This window comes from Artibeus jamaicensis, unplaced genomic scaffold, assembly GCF_021234435.1.
Source record: "Artibeus jamaicensis isolate MK-2021 breed Jamaican fruit bat unplaced genomic scaffold, CSHL_Jam_final scaffold_1019, whole genome shotgun sequence".
Lineage (NCBI taxonomy): Eukaryota > Metazoa > Chordata > Mammalia > Chiroptera > Phyllostomidae > Artibeus > Artibeus jamaicensis.
This window is the reverse complement of record NW_026522025.1, coordinates 21548793-21571920: the sequence shown is the minus strand read 5'-3', so window position 1 is coordinate 21571920 and position 23128 is coordinate 21548793. Positions and strand designations below refer to the sequence as shown.

General features: G+C 38.2%; 1 protein-coding gene across 1 annotated transcript in view; it reads right to left on the bottom strand.

Annotated features, from left to right (window-relative positions):
• TNNI3K (TNNI3 interacting kinase) overlaps positions 1 to 23128 on the bottom strand; it is a 277088-nt gene that overhangs the window by 77689 nt on the left and 176271 nt on the right. Inside the window, 2 exon segments of the mRNA XM_037141086.2 lie at positions 4118 to 4227; positions 19775 to 19907. Coding sequence (XP_036996981.1) covers positions 4118 to 4227; positions 19775 to 19907 — 243 coding nt within the window.

Genomic DNA, 23128 nt, shown 5'->3' with positions numbered 1-23128 from the left:
TTTTCTTTCTTACTCAAAATGGCCAGCAACCGACAATTTTCTTATTTTGAAAGTCTCTAACCTTATTACCTCTCTTCTTTCTCTTTTCTGCCTGGATTCAAAATTTTCTTAGTTATAATTTCAACTCCTCTACCCTCTGTTTTTGTGCAGACTCTCTGCTTGAGCTTAAATCCTCTGCCTCTGCCTGCCTCCCTGTCCCCGCTTCCTTTGTTAAGCACCTTTAAGGTGAGAAGAGCCTCTGTAATGACTCACACAATAACTTGATTCTAATTGACAGCTCCCTCAGTTCTATAGACCAGGTTACTTTTTTCTTGTTAGCTCTCTTTTTTTTTCCTTTTCTTATTTTTTAAGCACCTTCACCTTAATGCAGAGCCCTTCGTTTTGTTCTCCTCTCACTGTCAACATCCCTGATATCTACTGGCCTAATGAATGCTCTGGTCACTGGCTGCCTCTTAGGAATCAGGGATGACAGGGCTCCAGGACTCTTTTCTCTCTTCCATTCCCTAAATCCAGTCTTTCTCCACCTTATGATGTTCTGTTTCCTTTGAAGTATTTCTCAGGTTTACCCCTGGTTCCGAATCCCCATGGTAATCATTGTAGTCTTTGTGTTGTAATCAACTGGATTACTAATGGCCCAGCTGGACGCTCTGTCTTCAGTGCCTTTTGCTTCCATTCAGTCCACTGGTTTTCTGTGTTTATCTGGCACAAACTTCCTGGGGTGTTTGTTCGAATGACACATTCCTGCTCCATCCCACAGACTTTGATGTAGTAGATTTAGAACACAGCCTCCCCCCCATCCTGGTTTTAACAAACATTCCAGGGTCATCCAGAGGTCCTATAAGCAGCCCACACATTAAGAAACAATGCTTAGCTATTCCGATGCACACTAGGAGAAAATTCAGTGCCTGCCTCCCTATGGAACTACAAACGCTTCTTCAAGTGAATGAATCCTTCACACCAAACTCTGATGAATCTTCTTTAAAAAATTACTTTTACCCTATTTCTTAACTGGTTTAGAGACAGAAAAAGAATTGCCCACAATTTCATGTCCAAACTTCCTGTTCTGGTTTCCAGGGCTTTCCAAACTCTGAACCCCTTTAACTATGAGGACTTCCTCCCACCTCTCCCTGTTTTTTCAATATGCATTTTCCATCCCCAATAGGCTGCTACTCTCATTGTCTTCTTTTGACTTTATAGGTTTCGATTAAGCTTTATCTTTATGTTTATGGGTCTTGACTAAGAGGACACACACAGGAAACAGTAATGTGCTTCAAATTCAAAAAGTAAAGCAAAATCAGACATAAAAGAAAAAATGAGTCGTGAAATCGAGAATCTGGAAAATAATGACCAGGACAACATGATGTTAGTGTCTTAGATCTGAATGACTCAACTGATGCCTGGTATAAAGATTTAATCCCCCAGTGGCCACAGTGTCTCAATAACTAAGTCCTTCCCTTGTGTATTTTCACAACAGGTTTGCATATGTTCCCTTTTTGGAGATTGATTTTCCCTCACCAACCACTTTCATTCAGCAAACTCCTGTTTGTGCTCATGATCTCAGTTCAGGTGTCATGTCCTCCAGGAAGCCTTATCTGACCCGCATGAGCTCTGTGTCCCCCACTTGCTGGTATTCTTTAGTATGCATTCTCATCTAATTTGGTTTTTCTTCATTTAGCTTGTCATTATAAAACCGTTGATGTGTTTATCCAGTTAATCTCCATTTGACCCAAGGACTTAAATTTCACTGAGAGAATATGTTCAAGGAATCCCAGCACCTATTCCTGGGGCTGTATGTAGTAGAGACTCAGTAAGTAATTGTTGAAGGAAATAATGAAAACCAGCTCATTATTCCCTTTTTCCTCACCACTCAGCCTACTGATATGGTAAAGACTTTATTGGGCCATGTAATGATGACCGAGGCATGCCACATAAAGAAGCTCATTTTCATAATGCTGAATGGATTCCACAACCAAGCCAGGGTCCACCTGACTGACAAGCCCAGATGTTGCCAACCAGAGACTTTGTTTTCCTGTCCTGATTTCTCCCCATTCTCTTCCCTGAACCTCATCCCCAGAGTCAGACCTACGCTGAGAGTCTTCACTGCTGAGTAGTAAAACCTTTACACTAAGTACTTGATTTTGGCCATTAGTAAATAAATAAATAAATAAATAAATAAATAAATAAATATATACAGTAAGATATATCTATATCTATATCTATATCTATATCTATATCTATATCTATATCTATATCTATATCTATATCTATATCTATATCTATCTATATCTATCTATCTATATATTACTGTATTCTCTTTTGGCCCTATTCTGGTTCTCTTTATCATTTCCCTGTTACTTATGGAATCCATTCTACCCCCCAAAATACTTTTAGTAGCTTCCAATGACTTGCTTTTTTATCACCAAATTAAAACTTCCTTATGCCCCTTATCTATAATCATGAAAGGTCAGTTCAAAAAAGCAAAAGGGATTCCCTGGATTATCATTTTATGCTATACCTTGGAACAGCTCACATCCCACTGAGAGAAGGAAATTCTGGGTTAGCTACTTGGCACCCTTATTCTAGGAAAACACATCTAAGGTTCACTGGAAAGGCAAGGAAAGCTTATCCTGAACTATATAATCATGTAATTTTTAAGACAAGTTTTTCTGTACATCAAAATTCAGATAAGGTGATTAGAGGCACTGATAAGCAGTAAAGATATTCATTCGTTTACTCAATAAATATTTTGGAGCACTTACTAGGTACAAAATAAAATGAACAAATAAAAAGTCCCAGTTTTTATGCAGCTAACATTCTGGTAGTGAGGGAAGATTCTACACATAAATACGTAATCTCTCAGATTAAGTGGTCAGGAGCAGAGGTTATTTCTTTTGAGATATTCAATCCATGTCCCATCATAAGCTTCCCTTTTCTTCATAAGAGTTTCCTGTACACTTGTGGGATTGGGTATTGACTTGGTCTGGGTTTTGTCTTTTGAAAATAGGTAGGTTGCTTTCTCCTTCCAAACATTCGGACTATGGCTTATTCTATTTTTCCTGTGGTGAGATGCTTTCTGAGATAACAATAGCCTCCTTTATCTGCTCCTTTCTTTGTCAAAGAGAGATAAAGTGCCTGGGGAGGATCAGAAACAAGCACCTATACGAAGAGAACAGCAATAACCAGGATGGTTAGAGGTGGGTGAATAAGGGCTATTAGGCCTTTTTGTATACGGATCTCCAATGTGAAGAATGTGGACTAAGTCACTCTGCTCAGAGCAAAAGAATCGATGTGGACTGACGTCAAGACACAAGGATTTCGGTAGACAGCAAAACATAGTGTCAGGCGGACTCTTAGACACTGTGCTAAGCTGTGCTCTCAGGAAAGAAGTTGTAGAATCTTCTCCTTTGTCAGTCTTCGAAGACAAAGTGGGCATCACTCTGGTACAAATAAGAAGAATCCTTTTCTGTACACAGATGGTCTGGGAGTTCATCCTGGGATTATATGACTATTTCTTTTTACTCTCTTAGAGTATGATCATATTTTAAAATGTTCGTTCCCAGTGTTTACATACCATACATTACTTATTCCTTCCATAATATCAATCCCTTCATTTGGGCTCAAAATCTATGCTCTTCACTACTTTATCACAGCCACTCAGAGTTAGAGAAGGACCAGGACCAGGTCTCCTGCCTCCTGCTGGAGCCAGCGCTGCTGAAGACCACGTGACATGGGGCCTTCGCCTGGAGGCCTGCCCCCTGGTGAAGAGCCCACACCAACCCATCTTGGGCCAAATTTCTTTCTTTAGAAAATGGCTAAATGTGGCTGAAGCATAGTTAATAAAATTGCAGCTGAGATGAGAGTGTGAGTCATCTGTCATACCCTGGTTTTTCTTTTACTAATCAGTTGTGAGAAACATTTCAAAATCAGAGAGCAGCAGCAAAGAAATATGAGATACTCAGACTTCTTGAGGCAATTAGAGACGAAAGAGCAGAAGGCAAATCAGTCCTCTCGCCTCAACAGTCTTAATATACACACTAAAAGAAGACTTTGGTGTGACACTATTTGTGACAGATTCTGACCATAACACATTTTCTAAGAGGAAATAAAAATGACTCACTTCAGGACACGCATTCCACCCTCGCATCAGCAGAGATGATATGGGCTTCGGAATAGAATAGCCAATGGGTGGTCTGATGTGATGGTAAGCCATGTCAGCTGCGGCAGCCGCTGCAAACCAAATGGTCATGTCATTTTGAAATCTACATATTCATTTTAAGAAACCCATGAACAGGCCACAATCATCAAAAATCAATCTGTGCATCATCAGGAGAGATTCAAAAAGAACTTTGTGCTTTTTTGAAAAACTTAAACCAAACATTGCATAATTTGATACTGTAAGTTTATCTTTATAAATTCATTCATTTGGTTGTTCATTTGATAGTGAGCATAAGGACTATGCACAGGAACAAAGCAGCATACAAAGGAGCGTGAAAATAGCAAGTTATTTAGAATGTGCAGCTGAAGTATGGGGTAGGTACATGATGTTATAGAAAGTAAAGACAGACAGACAGATTGGACCAGACTGTACCATGCCATAGCTCTCAGGCTAATGAGCTTACATGGTGCAGAGTAAGACATGGTATGTCACTGCACTTTGTACTTCAAGTACCTGGTCAATGCAGATTATTTTTTAAGCTGAAATTTCATGACTATTACAAGAATGTTAGGATTTTAATTTTAATATTTAGAAAGTAGTTATTATTTGCTAAACTCTACCAGAGACTTCACATCCATCTTTTTATCTAATAGCACTCATTGCCTGAACTCCCTAGTGCCGCCTGCCTATTTGCATTTCTGAATATTGCTCATCTCAAAATCCCTGTTACTACATTATGATTCTTGGAACTTCATCGTAGATTACTGATTGCTGATTATTTTTCTGTTCTGCAACCCGTGATTTCTCTACTCCCTTGGAAACCAAGCCTATAACTATTTTTTATTAAATTACACTTCATGTCAGGCATCATGGCATGTACAGGCTTTTTTGACCCCCCTGACAACCATGCAAAGTATGTATGAGTGTTACTGTCATGTTTTGGTGTGTGTATGTGATGAGTTTTTAATTCATCAAAAGAATTGAATCTGACTAGTGGTTGCTGTAGCCTCTTGTTCCAGATTCCATGATCTCTTCAGCCACTTCACATTAAAAATTCTTTGTGAACAACACGCGAAGCTCTTTTTATTCTTCCCATTGGACTCTGCACCAGTGGGAGCTCAAGTTCCAGGGCATGGCTCCTTCCTGTTTTCTAGATTGTGATGTCATAAGCATCTGTCTGTATGGTAAAGGCTAGAGGTCTGACCCTCAACCACTCCCTCTGCACCTGAGTTTGCTCCCCTTCGGTTCTGTTTAAGGATCTGGTGCAGTGAAATCATATGCAGCGTAACTGAACGGTCTCCTTCATGGGTCGGTCAGAATTAGCACCTAATTTTGCCAAATGTGAAATTTATACTTATCCTTTGTAAAATTTTAGAAAATGAAGAGAATTCAAGAGAATAAAATTGTATTCAGAGGAAACACATGTAAACATATTTTAAGTGTTTCTTATATTTACATCATTGAGCTTATTTCTAATATATAATTATGTAATACTTCTTTCCTTAAATTAAATATAAGCATTTCCAATGTTAAATCTCCATGCTAATATATTTTTAATGACTCTCCACTTAGTGTGATTTACTTAATCATTCCTCAATTTTATGTTCAAATAAGCACTTCAAAGAATGTCTTTTTCAATATGAATTTCTTGATTTCACAAACTACCTAGGTTATTTTGAGAGGTAAAATTAATATATCAAAGGGGATAGCTAAAGACTTTTTATACATACTTAAAAATTGTTTTTCTGAATAATTGTAGTAATTTATACTTTCAATAGCGAGACTGTAAGTAAATTTTTAGATTTAGAATTAGATTTTCTCACTTTATAAAAGATTTTGCTAATATCAGAGACAAATATATCAGCTTACTCATTGTTGTTTAAATTTTGTTCTTTACTGATTAGCGAGGATTAATGTTTTCCCAAACGTTTATTATTTGTCTTTAAAATTTTAGTTCATGCCCTTTGCCCCCCTGAAATGAGGACCATGCCCCCTGGGAGCACATCCCCTGGGAATGGGGGAGGGGTTGGAGCTGTGCTGATCGGAGACTCTGCCCCCAGGGACCAAAGAAGGGCGAAGGCAAACCTGTGTTGGCCCTCACCAGTTGCTAACACTGAGAAAACAAAGGAACAAAAGGTTGATCAAATCATACTTAGCAAACTTAACATGACTCATAAAATGTATCTTTTGTGTTATAAAAAACTAGGCATGTTAGGCTTCTTCCATTGGCTACTCTTGACTATTTTTGAATTCTTTTTGAGATCAGTGAACGAGTAAGCAAACAAACTGATGCTTAATGATCACTGATCTAACTCTACTTTTTCACCTTATGACCATTTGAATGTTGTTGAGCTGGAGCAACTATAGGCACATAAAGCAGTGTAGTGAACACATTCAAGCTAATGACACATATCGTAATGGGTGGGGAGAGACTGTTCACAAAGTGAGTTAAGCTCAGATGCAGGCGCCAAACATCTCCTCTGAAGCTCTCTTAGGCTCTGATATCAAGTATACAAAGTTGTTCACTTTTTGGCACTGTGTCTGCAAAGTCAGTTTAAGATGAATGATATTTAATTCTTCATTATTCAAAGCAGATTCTGCAAAGCCCTGGCAACTTTTCCCTTTTGCTTTGTGAGTTCTTGGCAGGGACACTACTCACGAGCAACTCTGACTAGTGGGCAATGTGACATGAGGAGTCATGGGACAGAAATTCATCACCTTTGACATTGCTTTGCCCATCTTGCCTAAGTGGCCATGACACACTAGCAGCTGGGGAACTTTCTGCTACTCCTGATTCAGATGTCACTGTCAACCCATTAATCACATTTTACCTTGATTGCTACATGAAATATATTAAATGACTTATGTAAATATTAATTTCTATTTTTACAGAGAAAACTACTATTGAAAGAGAATAAGGCTAAATTAAAAATAGCAAAAACTATTTATTGAGCACCTATTCTTTCATCAGCACTATCTGAAATAATTATCAATAGTAAAGCTTATAATGTGGCTTCTGGGCTAGGGCTGTTCAACAGAACTTTAAATATATATATATATATATGTATATACATATATATACATATATATACTTTTTAATTGCTTATTACAGTTGTCCCAATTTTTCCCCCTTTGTCCCCCTCCATCTGGTACCCTTCCTTCCTTCCAGCATCCTCCCCTCTTAGTTCATGTCCATGGGTCATGCACATAAGTTCTTTGGCTTTTCCATTTCCTATACTATTTTTAACATCCTCCTGTCTATTTTGTACCTACCAATTAATCCCTGCACCTCCCCCTCATTTCCACCCCCCTCCCAGTTGATAACCCTCTAAATGATATTCATATCTAGAATTCTGTTCATGTTCTAGTTGTTTGCCTAGGTTTTTTATTTTAAAATATTTTATTTATATTTCTTTTTAGAGAGAGGGAAAGAGAAGGAGGAAGAGTGGGAGAGAAACATCTATGTGTGGTTGCCTCTCATGTGTCCCCACTGGGGACCTGGCTTGCAACCCAGGCATATTCCCTGATTGGGAATTGAACCAGCAACCTTTTGCTTCACAGGCCTGTGCTCAATCCACTGAGCTACACCAGCCATGGCTATTTTTTAATTTTAGATTAAGTTGTTAATAGTTGTTAATTTGTTGCCATTTTAATGTTCATGGTTTTGATATTCCTCTTTTTCTTAAATAAGTTCCTTTTAACATTGCATATAATAAGGACTTGGTAATGATGAACTCCTTTAACTTTACATCATCTGGGAAGCACTTTATCTGCCCTTCCATTCTAAATGAGAGCTTTGCTGGATAGAGTAACCTTGGGTGCAGGTCCTTGCCTTTCATGACTTCGAATACTTCTTGCCAGTCCCTTCTTGCCTTCAAAGATTTTTTTGAGGAAACCAGCTGATTATCTTATTGGAACTCTCTGATTTTCTCTTAATGCTTTTAAGGTTTTTCTTTATCATTAACCTTTGGCATTTTAATCATGTGTCTTCATATAGTCCTCTTTGGGTCCAACTTGTTTGGGTCTCTCTGTGCTCCCTGAACTTGCATGTCTACTTCATTCACCAAAGTAGGGACATTTTCTTTCATTATTTTTTCAAGTAAGTTTTCAAATTCTTGCTCTTCTACTTTTCCTTTGGGCATCCCTATGATTTGGATGTTGGTACATTTGAAGATGTCCCAGAAGCTTCTTATGCTATTCTCGTTTTTTTTTTTCAGTTCTTATTTCTTTTTGCTGTTCTGGTTGAATGCTAATTTCTTCCTTATGTTCCAAATCGTTAATTTGAATCCCATCTTCCTCCCCTTCACTATTAGTTCCCTGTAGATTTTTCCTTATTTCACTTAGTGTAACCGTCATTTCTTCTTTTATGTTATTACCATACTTGATGAGTCCTTTGAGTGTCCTGATCAGTAGTGTTTTAAACTCTGTAATTGGTAGATTGGTTATCTCTGTTTTGTTTAGTTCTTTTTCTGGGGTTTTGTTCTGTTCTTTCATTTGGACCATATTTTATTGTCTCCTCAATTTGGCAGCCTCCCTGGGTTTGTTTCTGTGTAATAGGTAGAGCTGCCTTGACTCCCTGTCTTAGTAGTGTGGCCTATTGTAGAAAAGTCACCTGCAAATTGTGTGGGGCAGAGCCCTATGTAATTGTCAGGGCAGGCAACCTGCTCCACTACTTTGTGGTTCTGTGTGCGGGAGGGCTCAGGGAGAGGACAATGCAGTTGCCTGGCTTCTGGAGTTTTGCCCGGCATTTGCCCTGTTCCCAGTCACTTCACCCATTCCCTGTGTGCAAGTGTTCACCTATTCCCTGTGTGCAGTGATGCCCTTCCAGCTGTTGCCCTGGTGCTGAATCCCAGAATGGGTGTGTTTGCATACATTCTCAGACTGTGTGGACTCTTTACCTGGACAATCCAGCAGTTTCTTCCTCTGCACCAACCCCTACTGATGTTTATAGCCAGAAGTTATGGAGATTGATCTTCCTGGTGCTGAAACCCTGGTCTGTGCCATCTGGCCTGAGGCTGGGATTACTTGTTCTCAAGGTATCCCTCCCAATTTTCATCCCCCACACATGAACGTGAGCGTGCCCGTTCTGCCACCACTGCCACCTCTCTGTGCCATACTGAGTCTCCTAGCCTCTCTGCCCATCTCCACCCCTCCTACCAGTTTGGATGAAAGTGGCTTCTTTAGATCCTTGGTTGTCACACTTTCATATAGTTTGATTTTCTGACAGTTCTGTATGTTAGTTGTTTTGAGAGTTAGTAATTCTTTCCATGAAGAGGATACCAGAAAAAAAGTCACATTTTAATATTGAACCATAAAAGGCAGAGAAAAATCCAGGAAGGAGGCAAAGTGCATCTACCTGTACTTCCGTCTTGACTCCATAGTCTCCACAGAACTTTCTGCAGTGATGAAAATATTATTCTATGCTGTTCGACACGGTAGGGTGTGGCTACTAGGTACTTTCAAAATATGGCTGGTGTAACTAAAAAGCTGAAACTTTAATTTCATATAATTGCAATTAACATAAACTTCCATTTAAATAGCTATGTGTGTCTAGGGGCTGCCGTATCAGAGAGCACAGTTCCAGAGAGGTGCTGTCTCCCTCTCCCATTATCCTCAAAGAGAGTCGAATTAAACACAGTTTTGTGAGTCAGCCTCAAGGGTCTACATAACCCTGGTTTCAAGTTCCTCATTGTTTATTAAAACTTTATCACAAAAAGAAAAGCTATGATACAGATTGTCAGTGTTGTCTCTCAAAAGAGGCCAGTGAACAACAGACTAGGCATTCAAAATAACATGTGCTAAACTTCATTTATTCATGTGACAGAATGTATTAACATTCTATGTAAATGATAATAAGCTAAGAAAAAATAAGTGTTATACTTTTCAATAAAATATGTAAATGAATGCATAATTAATAAAGACATGAATTACTAGATTTTTCCCTGCCTTTTATGGTTCAATATTGAAATGTGATGTTTTTTTCTAGTATCCTCTTCTCTGCTTTTTTTTTTTTTTTTTTGCAATTACATCTACTGTCACTTAGGTCGTAGTTTGGATGAACTCTTTTTGGGTGTGCTTCCTATGTCCTGACCCAGCACCCTGTACTACAATAGCATACAATGTTTCATACTTAATTACCTATTTAATTGTTTGCCCCTGGAAATGAATCACAAGTTCCTCAAGGTCAGTGACTGTGGTTTTCACTGCTGTATCTCCTGTTCTGAGCAGCGACATGCAATTAGTAGGCATTTAATAGATATGCTCTGAATGAATCAATAAATGAGATAGTTTACAATAATATTTCACTGGAAATAATATAGATCATGGTATGCAGAACTCAGTAAACAGTGTTTGTACAAACAAGTGAAGATGATGGATTAGTGCCAATTAATATCTTATTCATTATTATGCTTTCAGGACAGAGAATAATTCCTATTCATCAAGAAACATTACAGGATGAATATAATGTTTAGTTTAATATCAACTGAAAATATAATTAAGTCAATTATTGAGATCTGGTGGCCTATTTAGTACACAATACTATCTTTTGTCCAAAGCCTTTGGGGAGGGGGCTTCAATAAACTGAAGCAGTATCACTATTCAGCACTTCTCTTTACAAGAAAGTTTAGAGGCCTGATTTCCAGTCTGGCTTTACTTTTAACTCTCTGGAAGATCCTAATTAAACTAATTTGCCTTTGTGAGTATTAATTTCTCTAAATTTAAAGTTGAAGCAATGAGGACGTAGTGTAAGGGTGACACGCATGGCCTTTGGGGACAGGGAGCCATGCATTTAACTCTGGGCTAGCATGTGACATTGAGCATATATATCTTACCCTGATGGGACCCAAACCACAGGTTATTGTTAGAATTGAAAGAGACAGGGGACTTAGAGTCTCTGGTACATCATAGATTCCAAATAAGTGTTAGCTGTTGTTGTTGCTATAATTACTATCAACATTTCTAAGGGTTTTTCCAATTCCTTTAGTCTGAACCTAGAGAACTAGATATGAAAGACACTGCTGTATGGTATCTGTTCTGTTTAGACCAGAAATCCTAGCTCCTTTTGAGGTTTTCTTTGAGTATGAATACCAGGTAAAATACTGCACTGAGTTACTGTGAATTACAAGGCTATGAACCATCTCACCTGCCATCATCTCCTCATAATGCAATATGGCCGTTGTGAAGGGGATGACTACACAGTTCTCTGGGACGCACTTAATTAGCTATACATTGCTTATGGATACATTGTTACTAGATCCTGAATTCCTAAAGTAATCTATCACTTATTCTTTCATGTTTTGTAGAAGTAAATTTAGGCATTCATATAAAAAAGGAACAATAAATTACCATTTTTTGTTTGTAAGTTTTGACCAAGATAAAATTGCCAGAATGTTTTTTTTTCAATTTCGATTGTGTGTTTGCATGTTCTAAAAAACACAACTGATTCTGCTTCATTGTTTTTAATAGGCAGGGCTGTGGTGAAACAAAGCAAATTCATTCTACCATCTCAGCAAGAGTGAAGACATTCTTTGTTAAAATGACACTTTTCAGTAACGTATCACCAGAGCATGCAGCATCTGAGAGAGACCATAAGATTGCAATCTTGAGATTGTACTAAGAATGGCTTAATTTTTTTAAGCCACATCCCATTCTCATTACAGACTGTCAGAAGAATAGATTAATTTGCACCATTGTCTGTTCTCATTGCAATCTTTGTCAGTGTAATGAAGTATCAGAATGTTAATATCAGCTATATTCATAAAAATATCACCATCCATTGGACCAATTTGATCTCTTCAGTGATCTGTGTAGTTATTGGCTGGCTCCACTCTTTTCAGTAAAAAAAAAAAAAAAGAAAAACTGATAAGGGTTAGCACAGCAAACATAAGATTTCAGAACTTCAGCTCACTCCTATTTTCCTATCATTTGTCAAAGCATAGTCTACATCATCAATGTACTTATGCCCTTTGAGGTTGTTACATGCAGATGTGTTATGATCCTAATCATATATGCAGAAGAGCATAATCGTCTAATACTTAAGCAGGGATAGCAAATGGCTGCAAATATGAGGCCTATGACTTAACTGTGTTCTCTATATGTATTTCAAATCTTATTTTTAAAAGCCATATGTGAGAAATCAAAATGTCTGCAAGCCATATTTGGTTCCAGGACTGCAGTCTGCAATGCTGAGTTAAAGTCTCAATATGAAGTCTCACCCAAATCTGGCTAGAATAAATTGGCAGATGTTCTTAATTTGCTGTCACATCTCTGACTGAGAGCCTGGCATTAAGGAATCCCAGGGCACAGAGTGGAGTCTCTTTGTGAAACCAGCTGGCATCACCCAGGAAGACAAGAGGCTCTCTTCCCTGGCCCCAAACCATAATCTGAAAGTGATCCACAAAACTGGTACCTGCTCATATGAAAATGGATTGGATAAAATATGTATTGATGGATTAATTCATCCTGATGACTCCATTAGTTTTCATGATACAACAGAGGTGACAGGCCCAGGAGAGAAATCAAATTGCAGAAGCAGGTGCTGGTTTCTTTCTCTGACATGTATCCAGGACAGCTCTTCTTTGGCAGGTCATACACACCAGCTCCTTTTTCATCTTGCCTGGTTCTTCCCTCTCTGCTTGTCTTCACACCTTGGCTCCTTCTCCTTCCAATCTAATCATTTCTCTCACAAATCTGTTCTCTTCCTACATCCATCATCCTCTTGCTGGCTATACCAGAAGTTGAAAAGTCATCCTCAACTTTTTCTTCTTCTTTGTGCTTCCACCTCAATCCATTAGCAAGTCCTGTTAAAATCTCCTAAAGCCAGCCTCTGCTTTCTCTTCCAAAGCCACTTCCCTGGTTAAGGGTTTATACATTCTCTTCTTGATTACCTGATTTCCTTGCTTCTGCTTTGAATCTCTCCAATCCAGCTTTCGCTTTGTAGCAAGAGGAAACATTTTAAAAATAAGAGTAGAGTTGTACTATTGCCCTATTTGAAAGCCTACAGTGACTTGTGTCATTGACACACAAGGCTCTTCCACCATCTGGCTCTGGCTTTACATTTACAGCATGTGTCTTGCCACTGAGTCTCTTACATTTTCTGATTTATCCCTACTGAATTACGTGTGTATCTCTCCTACATCTATATTTTGCCCATCCTGTTTTCTGCTGGGATGCCTTCTCTATCTCCCCACTATTTATTTAAAAAAATTTTTAAATTTATTTATCTTTAGAGGGGAAGGGAAGGAGAGAAGGAGAGAAATATCAATGTATGGTTGCTTCTGGTGCATCCCCTGCTGGGGACTGGCCCCTGCTGGGAACTGGCCTGCAACCCTGGCATGTTCCCTGATGGGGAATCGAACCACAATCTTTTGGTTCGTAGGCCTGTGCTCAATCCACTGAGCTACACCAGCCAGGGCTTTATTTGCCTATTTAATCAGTACTCATCTTTTAAAGACGTAGTGCAGGTATCATCTGCTCTAAGAGTCCACCCCTGATATCCTTTGCACATCACTTGTCTCAGCAGGAGACCCCTCCTGGGAGAAGCCTAAGCACTCTGTGCTTCAGTCTAGTTGGGACTCACTCTGCTGATTGTACCTTTCTCACTCTCTCTCTGTTCTACGAGGGCCTGGGCAATGCCTTATTGCTTTCCCCGTATCCTAGCACCGTTCCTGACCATAGGAGTACTTAATAATAACCTAAAAGTATTAATAATAGTAATTGTTAATGCTTATTTACTCAGTGCTCACTAATGACAACCAGCATTTCAACTCTTTGAGATAGGTCGTATTATTATCCCTACTTTAAAAAGAAAGAAACTAAAGTACTGAAATAGAGCTTGGGTGAGTAGCTTGCATAAGGTCGCAAGACTCACGCCCTTACACATCATGCAAATTTTCTTTAGCCCATACACTGTTAGCTTGAAAAAATATTTCCTTAAAAACTGAGTTAATTGCCAACATTTAGAATTTTTTTAGATTTAAAAAACATAGGGAAATTAGTCGATATGGTGATGGTGAGCAGGCATCCCTATGTTCCTTCACAGCATTGCTTCACCAGAGCTGTGTTGCTCCGGCCCTACTGAGTCAAAGCAAGGGGGTTCCTGTTCATCACATGCTGCTGTGTTGAACATTTGTCTGCTTCTGCTGGCCCTGTGGGCATAGTTCTTTCTAAACCTGAGATTATAAGGTTGATTTGAAGACATAACTATGTAAAGAAGACCCTGACTTCAGGTTCTTCTGAATGCATACTCATTATTTGCATAGGAGTCCATGCTAAGAGTTGTCTTCTACTTTTAGATTTCTCCCAGGAGACAGGACTCTGCTAAATCCAGGAGGTGAGCCATGTGTAATGTTGCAGTTACTGTAATTGATAATGCTGCCCCACAGTGTAGTCACGGATTTGTTACTTATTGCAAATGGCTAATATGTTGCTTATATTGAATCTGATGCTTCACATGATTTATTGCTAAACATATGCTAGATTGCCTAACCACTGCAATGATATTAACAGTCTCATTTCTTGATGCATGGTCACTGTCCAACTTTAAAAAATTCAGCATCTATCATAAACAAACTCTCCAATTAAGCAGTATAAATTCCAATATCTGGGATGTTGGAATCAAGTTATTTTTAGGCAAGATTTTAAACTGTTCTATTATATAATATTCTCTATCCCCAAATAGTAAATATTTCTGTGGGTACATGAGAGAGGGGATCTTTGTCTCTTTGAAATATTCATTTTAAACTTTGTAAAGTATAACATAATAAACAGCAAAACCATATGAATTAAATATAAATATGATGATAAATGAAGACTTAAGACATGGAGGAGACTGAGCTTAACTCAATATTGGAGAATTAAGGAAGACATTTTTGGAAGAAGTAATACTTAAGACCTAAAAGTCTATTGTAGTTAATATGATAAAAAGTAGGGAAGAGTGTCTCTGACAAATGACTACTGTTTGTCACGTGGCAGTGATGGGAAATGCAGCGAACGGAGGAAATGAAATCGTTTCCTGTGGCTGGAACACAGAGAGGCTGCAGGTGACAAAGAGTAGACCTGGGGAGGAAAGCAAGACTGACATTGTAGGGCCTTCATAGACTGTTTTTGAAAATTTTTGTTTTTATTTTAAGAGAAATGAAAAAAAAATTAGAGATTTTAAGTAAGGAAAGCTAGATTTAAGAAAGCTACACAATGGTACTTGGTGAAAAAAAGAGGGTGAGCAAAACTGGAGCCAGGATGCAGTTTATGGTACTGTGCTGTATTCTGTATAGGAAATAAGGAAGTAGCAGTGGTGAGGGTGGTACGTGTATAGATTTGAGATATTTAGGAAGTGAGCCTAAAAATAAGAAAAGTACAAAAAAACAAAGAAAGGAAAGAAGACAGGGAGGGAGGACAAAAGAAAGAAAAGAAGGAAAAAGAGGAATCAAGATGACTGCAAGTATTTCTATGGGCTTCCTGAGAACGAGAGTTCCATTCAAGTATAGAATCACAGGAAGCCTCAACCCTGTATAGCACTTTGCCCTTATCTTTCATCTTAGAGTTGCAGAGTTTTCAATTCACCAAGTTCAGTCACAGACATGATCTCATTTAATCCTCACAGCACTTTTTGTGGAGTCATCATTAACTGCATTTACTGAAGAAACGGCCAGCAAAAGGGCAACATATTAAAGGAAGCCAAAGAAGGCCAAGTGATTGGAGCACTAGAAGTGAAGTGATATGATCAAGGTTAGAGGTATAGAGCCGTGGAGAGTCTTGCAGGGCATGCTGAAAATGTTGAGATTTAATTCTAAGAACACGAGTAGCCATAGGATCATTGAAACAATGGGGACACAATCAAGTTTATGTTTTTAAACATCATTTCAGCAGATGTGTAGAGACTGAAGACCAAGGGGAAACAAGAATAAAAGAAAAACAGTCAAATGGCTATTGCAATAATTTGACAAAGGTGGCAATTTGAACTAGGGTGGTAGTGGATAAAACTTCAAGAAGTAGATAGATTTGAGTAACATATCTCATTGCTGTACTCCGTGTTGCACTGGAGGTCCTTGCCTGTGTAAGAGGCAGGAAAAAGATACAAAGACATGTAGATTGGAAATAAATAAAATAAAATTTTCTTTATTCACAGATGACCTAATCAATTACGTGGAAAATTAGAAAGATGTACAAAATTGTTACTCGAACTGATAAGTTTATTTAGCATTTTCATAGGGTACTATGTCGTTATTTAAAAATAGGAAACAGGATTCAAAGAACTTACATGTAAAACCCATGGTCGTGAACTAAGGTTGGGGGGAATGGAGGAGTTTGGGGGGGCAGGGAAGAAAGAGAAAAATTGGGAAAACTGTAATAGCATAATCAATAAAAATACTTTAAAGCAATAAAAAAATAAATAAAATCTTTTAAGAAATTAAATAAATAATTATTTATATCTCTATATTAGGAAAGAACAATTGGAAATTGAAATTTAAAAATAACATTCATAATAGCATACGCACAAAATACATTGAAATAAGTCTAAAAAATAAATGTAAGATTTGTATGATGTAAACTAAAACACACCAATGACAAAAATTTAAGGAAGACCTAAATAAACAAAGAGATACACCATTTTTATCGATGAAAAGATTCAATATGTTTAAGTTGTCAATTTTTCTCAAATTGATCTACAGATTCAATGCAACCCAATAAAAAATGCAGCATGTTCTCTCTCTCTCTTTTCTTTCTTGGTAGACATTGAAAGCTGATTCTAAAATTTATATGAAAAAGCAAAAACTTTAGACTTAGCCAAAGCAATTTTAACAAAGAAGAGCAAAGTTGGAGGATTTGTGTTGCATTCCAAGACTTACTACGATTCATCAATAATCTGACAGGGGAATAAGGGCAGACACATCAGTGGGGCAGAATAGTGTCCAGAAAAAGATGCACAGAGATTTGGTCAATTGATGTTTAACAAACATACAAAAATAACTTAATGGAGACAGTCTTTTCAACTGATCATGCTGAAAAAAATGGAAATCTATAAAAACCTCAATAAATGAACAAAAGTGCTATAAACTTAACCCGCACCTTGTACAATTTTTAAAAACCTCAACTCAATCTTACACATGTAAAACCTAAACCTATAAGTCTCCTATAAGAAAATATAGGAAGAAATCTTAGTGGCCTTGGGTGAAGCAAGAATATTTTAGTTAGGATACACAAAAAACTGATTTAAAAGTTTGATTAGGTAGACTTTATTGAAATTAAAAACTTCTGTTTGGAAGACATCTTTAATAAAATGGAAAGGCAAGTCACAGACTAGCGAAAAATACTTGCAAAACACATAACAGATGAAAGACTTCTACCTAGAATCTAAGAATCCTTACAACTAAATAATAAAGGCAATTTGAACGAGCACTTTACCAAACAAAGATATATGAATAGCAAATAAACACACGAAAAGATTATCAACATCCTGAGTTATTAGAGAAATATAAAATAATACTACATTGATGTAGCATTACACGTTACTCTAGTGACTGATATTTTATTTTAAGTAGATAATAAAAATATCCTGGCAAGAATATGGAGCAGGTGCAATTCTCTTATGCTGCTGGCGGGAATCCATCATGGTACAAATGCCTTGGAAAAACCCTTACCAGAAGATCTTTTAGGTATTTATCTAAGAGTAGTGAGAACATCCATCCAAATACTTGAGTGGTTTTTAGCAATTACAATCATAATAGCGTCAAAATGAGAGTAACTCAAATGATCATCAACTTGTCAATGCATAAATAAATTGAAGTAAGTGAATACAATGGAATATCACACAGGAATGAAGAAGAATTGCTGATGAATACACAACATAATTTCATTTATATGACATTCTGGAAGATGCAAACCTATAGGCACAAGATTGAGTTTAGTGCTGAGCAGGGCCTGGGTGCGAGAAAAGTGGATTAACTCCAAAAAGGCAGCAGGGAACTTCCTGGAGTGATAGGAAAGCTGTATGTTGTGATTGGATTTGTGGATATACAACTGTATATATTTGCCAAAACATCGATCTGTTAACCTAAAATGATAATTTTTACTGCAATAATTTATACTTTAATAAAATTTATTTATATAAAATTTATATAGTATAAATGATAAAGATAGTAGCTTAAGTTAGGATGGTGGTGGATTGGGGTAAGTAGTGAATAAATCCAAGACGTATTAGTATTTAAAATCAACAGAACAGGTGAATGGATTGACAAAGAAGATGAGAGGAAGGAAGATTTATCTCTTTCTTATAAAAAATGCCACAACATGTCTAGAATTATTGAATTTTTTTAGAATTATAGATTTTTTACATAGTCATCGGTCTTACTCAGAATGAAAATTCTAAGGCATAAAGAGCAGCAGGCGAGAGCAAGACATTGCGAATGGCCGTGTTGGTCCAGTTCAGAATGGGGTTCTCGTCTCCACACCCTAGTAACGGCCAAATTTCATCATTTAAATTTAAAACACGAAACACCTATGTAGAGAGATTAGGACAATTATATAGTCATTGTATTCAGTGAGTATGTACAGAACGTATAATTTGTGAACAGCTCCCTGTTAGACACCATGCAGAATGCCACTAAAGACTGTACTGTTTTAGGGTAAAAGAAGATATGAAAATGAGAATACCTTGAAAACAGGATACGCAATGTGGCTTTTGCTCTGCACGTGAATATTAATCATTACTATGATCCTGGATAGGACTTTAACTTGGGAGTATACACATTTGTAAGATTAGTTTTTCCCTAAGATCGCTTTGACTTTATTCTTCTAATAGATCGTGATAGAGCGACCACTAGGAACTTAGAGTATAATTTATTTAAAGTTTATTTGTGATTTAATTTGAAAACAACTTTTCCTGCATACTTGGTTTTAGGGATGCATTGTCCTTAAGAACCTTCCAGCCTAATGGTGGACACAAGTAGGTAAAGCATGTGACAAAATACGATGGACACGCAACTAAAATGAAGAGACAGATACAAATAAAATTTACGTTAAACCTCAAGTCCTGAGATTAAATTCCCTACCTCCACCATCTGCCTTTGCCAGGAGTACAATGCATGTTATGAACAACATTAGGCTCACTCACGAGGCCCCATTTTTTGAACTGTGGCCACATGTGTACACAAAATTCTTAGGAAAAAACAATTCTCTCTCGTACAATGTGAAACAAGCAGAAAGCAGTCACGGCAGGTAATTTTTATGTGCTGCTACATTCAGTTCACCCCTCTCCAAAAAAACACGTCTATAATCTACTGTCAAAAGGTAAGTATTGCACTGCCCGCATTACTTGCACCTATATGTCACATGGCCATGGTCATTTGCTTGTTTTATTAAAACATAAAGCAAAGCCCTAAACTTTAATAAAATATACCTACACTTTTGTATGTCAATGTCTAAAATCACAGAATTAGGTCATTACATTTTCTGGGTTGGGCCATACCTTCAAACAATTTGAGATTGTTTACTTACGTCTCACTTTGCCGCCCCACCAAGAATAATCATTTTGATTTAAAAAACAAAGAAAGTTTCTTAAAGTTGTAAAAGTGTGCAGAACTAAGAGAAACAGGGAACTTTAATGACGCTATGGCTTACCTGGCTTGAGGTGAGCAAAGGGGATCTCACCGGTGAGAAGTTCCCACAGACAGAGAGCGTAGCTGAAGACATCGGCCTTGATGGTGTAGCGAGTGCACTGAGTGAAGACCTCTGGAGCCATCCAGCGGAGGTTCTGCGTGTCAAGAAAATCCAAAGTCACTTATTTACCGAGTGTCTCATTCTTCCACTGTGGAACACTGTTCTCCTTAGTGAGGGTCAGTTAAGTGTTCTTGCGATATTCTCAAAAAACGTAAATGTAAAATAACATCAATACTACCCTCATTTTGTGCATAAATTGGTGTGTTTACGCATGAATAATGTGCTTACTGTTGTTCAGTTTTTCAAAGGGCATTATTTTAAGTCATTGGAAGGTCACGAAATCCATAATTCTTCCAAAAAATATTGCAATAAGAGTAGTCATCGTGTTTCCCTGTCACTTATGAAATTACCATTTCATCACAGCAACAGTGTTTATTTTTTGTTTGTTTGTTTATCTCTGAGCATCTTTCCCCTAGAAACCTTACGAGTTTCTGAATAGCCAGATATGGGTTCAGCCAGGAAAGCTACGTCTCCCTAGGAGTGAACCTGTGCACTGTGGGAGGTATCTTCCCTCCTTTAGCAGGGGTGTCAAACTCATTTTCACTGGGGGCCACATCAGCCTCGAGGTTGCCTTCAAAGGGCCAAAATAACTTTAGGACTGTGTACATGTAACTACTCCTTTAACACTTAAGCAGGAGCTCAGTGCTGCCACCAGGTAGAAACAAGGTGTTGGGCTGGATAAAACAAGGTGTTTGCAGGAACAACTATAAAAAACACATGGACAAAAACAAGGTGGGGTGGAAATGGGAGGGAGTCGGGGAGGGTTGGGTAGGTGGGCTGGGATGGGAGTAAAAGGCAGAACACTGTATTTGGGCAACAATTAAAATAAAAAAATAAATTAAAAAAACCCTAAAAACCAACAAACAAACAAACAAGGTGGAGAGCCAGATTTAGCCCTTGTGTTTGCCACTTGTGCTTTAGGTCTTTAGGTGGTAATGTAGGAAATCACCAAATCAGGCCCATAAGTAGTGCTCTCATGATAGAGAAGACAAAGGCCTTCAGGGAATGCCAAGAACATACCAATCAGCTGATTTCTCACCGGCAGGATCAGGTCTCTTAGATACCCCTTGCTTGCCCAGACACGTTACCTCTGAACGCTATTTGTGGCATATCCCAGGAAAAAAGCCCACTATCTGTTACAATTACATTTCTCTGCACAATGTTCTATCCTCAAGTTTAGATAGCCTTATTTACATTTTTTCTTGCAATTACATATTTTTCAGTTTTAACTATGTTTCCATTCTGAAATGCAAATGCGTAAGTATGGTTTATTTGTGGTTTAGAATACATCACTAGATTTTGAGTTAGAAGATGAACATTTTATAGGACATTTGGCTCTACCACTGTTGGGGCATCTCTGGGCAAGTCTGTACGCTCTCCAGAATTTAGATTCCTCAAGGGCAAAACAGGAGGAAAGCCTTCCAGCTCCAAAACCTCATAGCTCTATAATCACATCGATGACCTTTGCTAAACACCTGCTTTCATTGTGTTTCCACTGAAGGAAACCAATGCACATTCTTACAGAAATTCTGTGTGTAGTGCTGGCTGCTTATAATTCTTTTGAAGTGTCTACCTTGTTTTGAAATCATGCATAATTACAGCTTTCCAGGAATATCTTCATTCTGACTATGGTGCTCACATGCAATTCTTCCATGTGAGCTTTCACATTCCAAATAGCCTCCGTTTATGTAGCAGATTATGTGCCACAATATTGCCTAAGTGGGAGTGGGCATACAGTAGGCCCAATTTTCCACAGGAGGGTAATAGAGTAATTAGCAAACTTGTATAAGGCCGTATAACTGGTAAGAAACAAAATAGCCTCCAAAATAAATTTAGAGTAGTGCCGTGAATGAAGATGAGGCACCACAATAAAAGGATGTAACTCGCTGTTGTTGAAATGCAATTCAATTCCATTTGATGAAAGTTTGTTTAGTCAGAGAGTCTCAACTGGCTGCACTTTAGAATCACCTGGGGAACCTTTAAAAGACACAGGTACGCAAAGTTTGCCCTAAGCAAACAAATCAGAATTTCTGGGAATTGGATTTAGGTGGGGTGCTTTGAAAAGTTTTCCAAGTGATTTAACCGGACAACCAGGGTTGAGAACCACTGATCTAGCTATCTCTATGTCCCAGGCATGAGGTGAAGTCTCTGTGTCTTGTCAAAGAGGACGCACTCCTCACACCGCCCTGAGCTCATACCCCACCATTCTTCTCCTTGCTTACTTCACGCCAGTCACTCTGGCCTTGAACACACAAAGAACTCTCCTGCCTCAGGGCCTTTGCACTTACTGCTTCCCAGTCTACACTGCTCTTTCCCCCACATGGATTACTCCCACATCAGGTCTCTTATGGAATGTGGTCTTTCTCTCTCACCCAGTCTCAGTGGCATGCCCATCACTCTCTACTCATACACTCTGTTTTTTTTCTTCATAACATTTACCACCACTTATTTTGTTAACTTGTTTCAGGGTCTACCTTCTTGCAGTAGAATATTAGCTCCACAGAAAGAAGAACTTTATTTTGTTCACTATAATATAATATCCCCAGTTTCTAATAAACATCTGGCCTCTCGAAGGTGTTCCATAAATATGCATTGAACCAATGAGTGAAATCTAATAACCCCACTTGGATACCACATGGTCCATGAAGTTTTTCCTGCCTTCCTCTCTCACTCATCTCTCGCTTTTTCTTTCTCACGTAGTACATGCCAACAATGCCAAACTGTACAAAGTTCTGCTGGGAAGTTTGGTATTTCTCTTCCTCCCCTACGTCTTTGCTCACACCGTTGTTCACTCTGCCTGGCATCCCCTTCTGTTTTGCCCACATCTGATGTGCATCTGTTCATGCCACCTGAGCGCCCGCGACTCTTTGTCACACTTTAGCACTGAAACTTCACATGGTTTTAAATCTGTATTCCTGTTTTCCTCACTAGCAAATGAGCTCGTTCAGATCAAGGACTAAGCTTTTATTTACATTTTGCATTGATGGCCTTTTGCTCAATGCCTGACATGGGGTAGGCCCTCAACAAATGTTTGTTGAATGAATAAGAGTACAAATTGGTAGGGCAAAGTGCTGCAAAAGAACAGAGAGAAAAGTGTATGGGGAGAAGGCAGGAGGGTGGGCAGGTTATGAAAGTAGATGTAATTTCCTGGTCCTTGTAAGAAATGTAGACTTCCTCCAGGTAGGGTACATTGTATATCATCACACTGGCAGAGTCATGGAGGTGCGAAAATAAATGGCATGATTGGGGGATGGC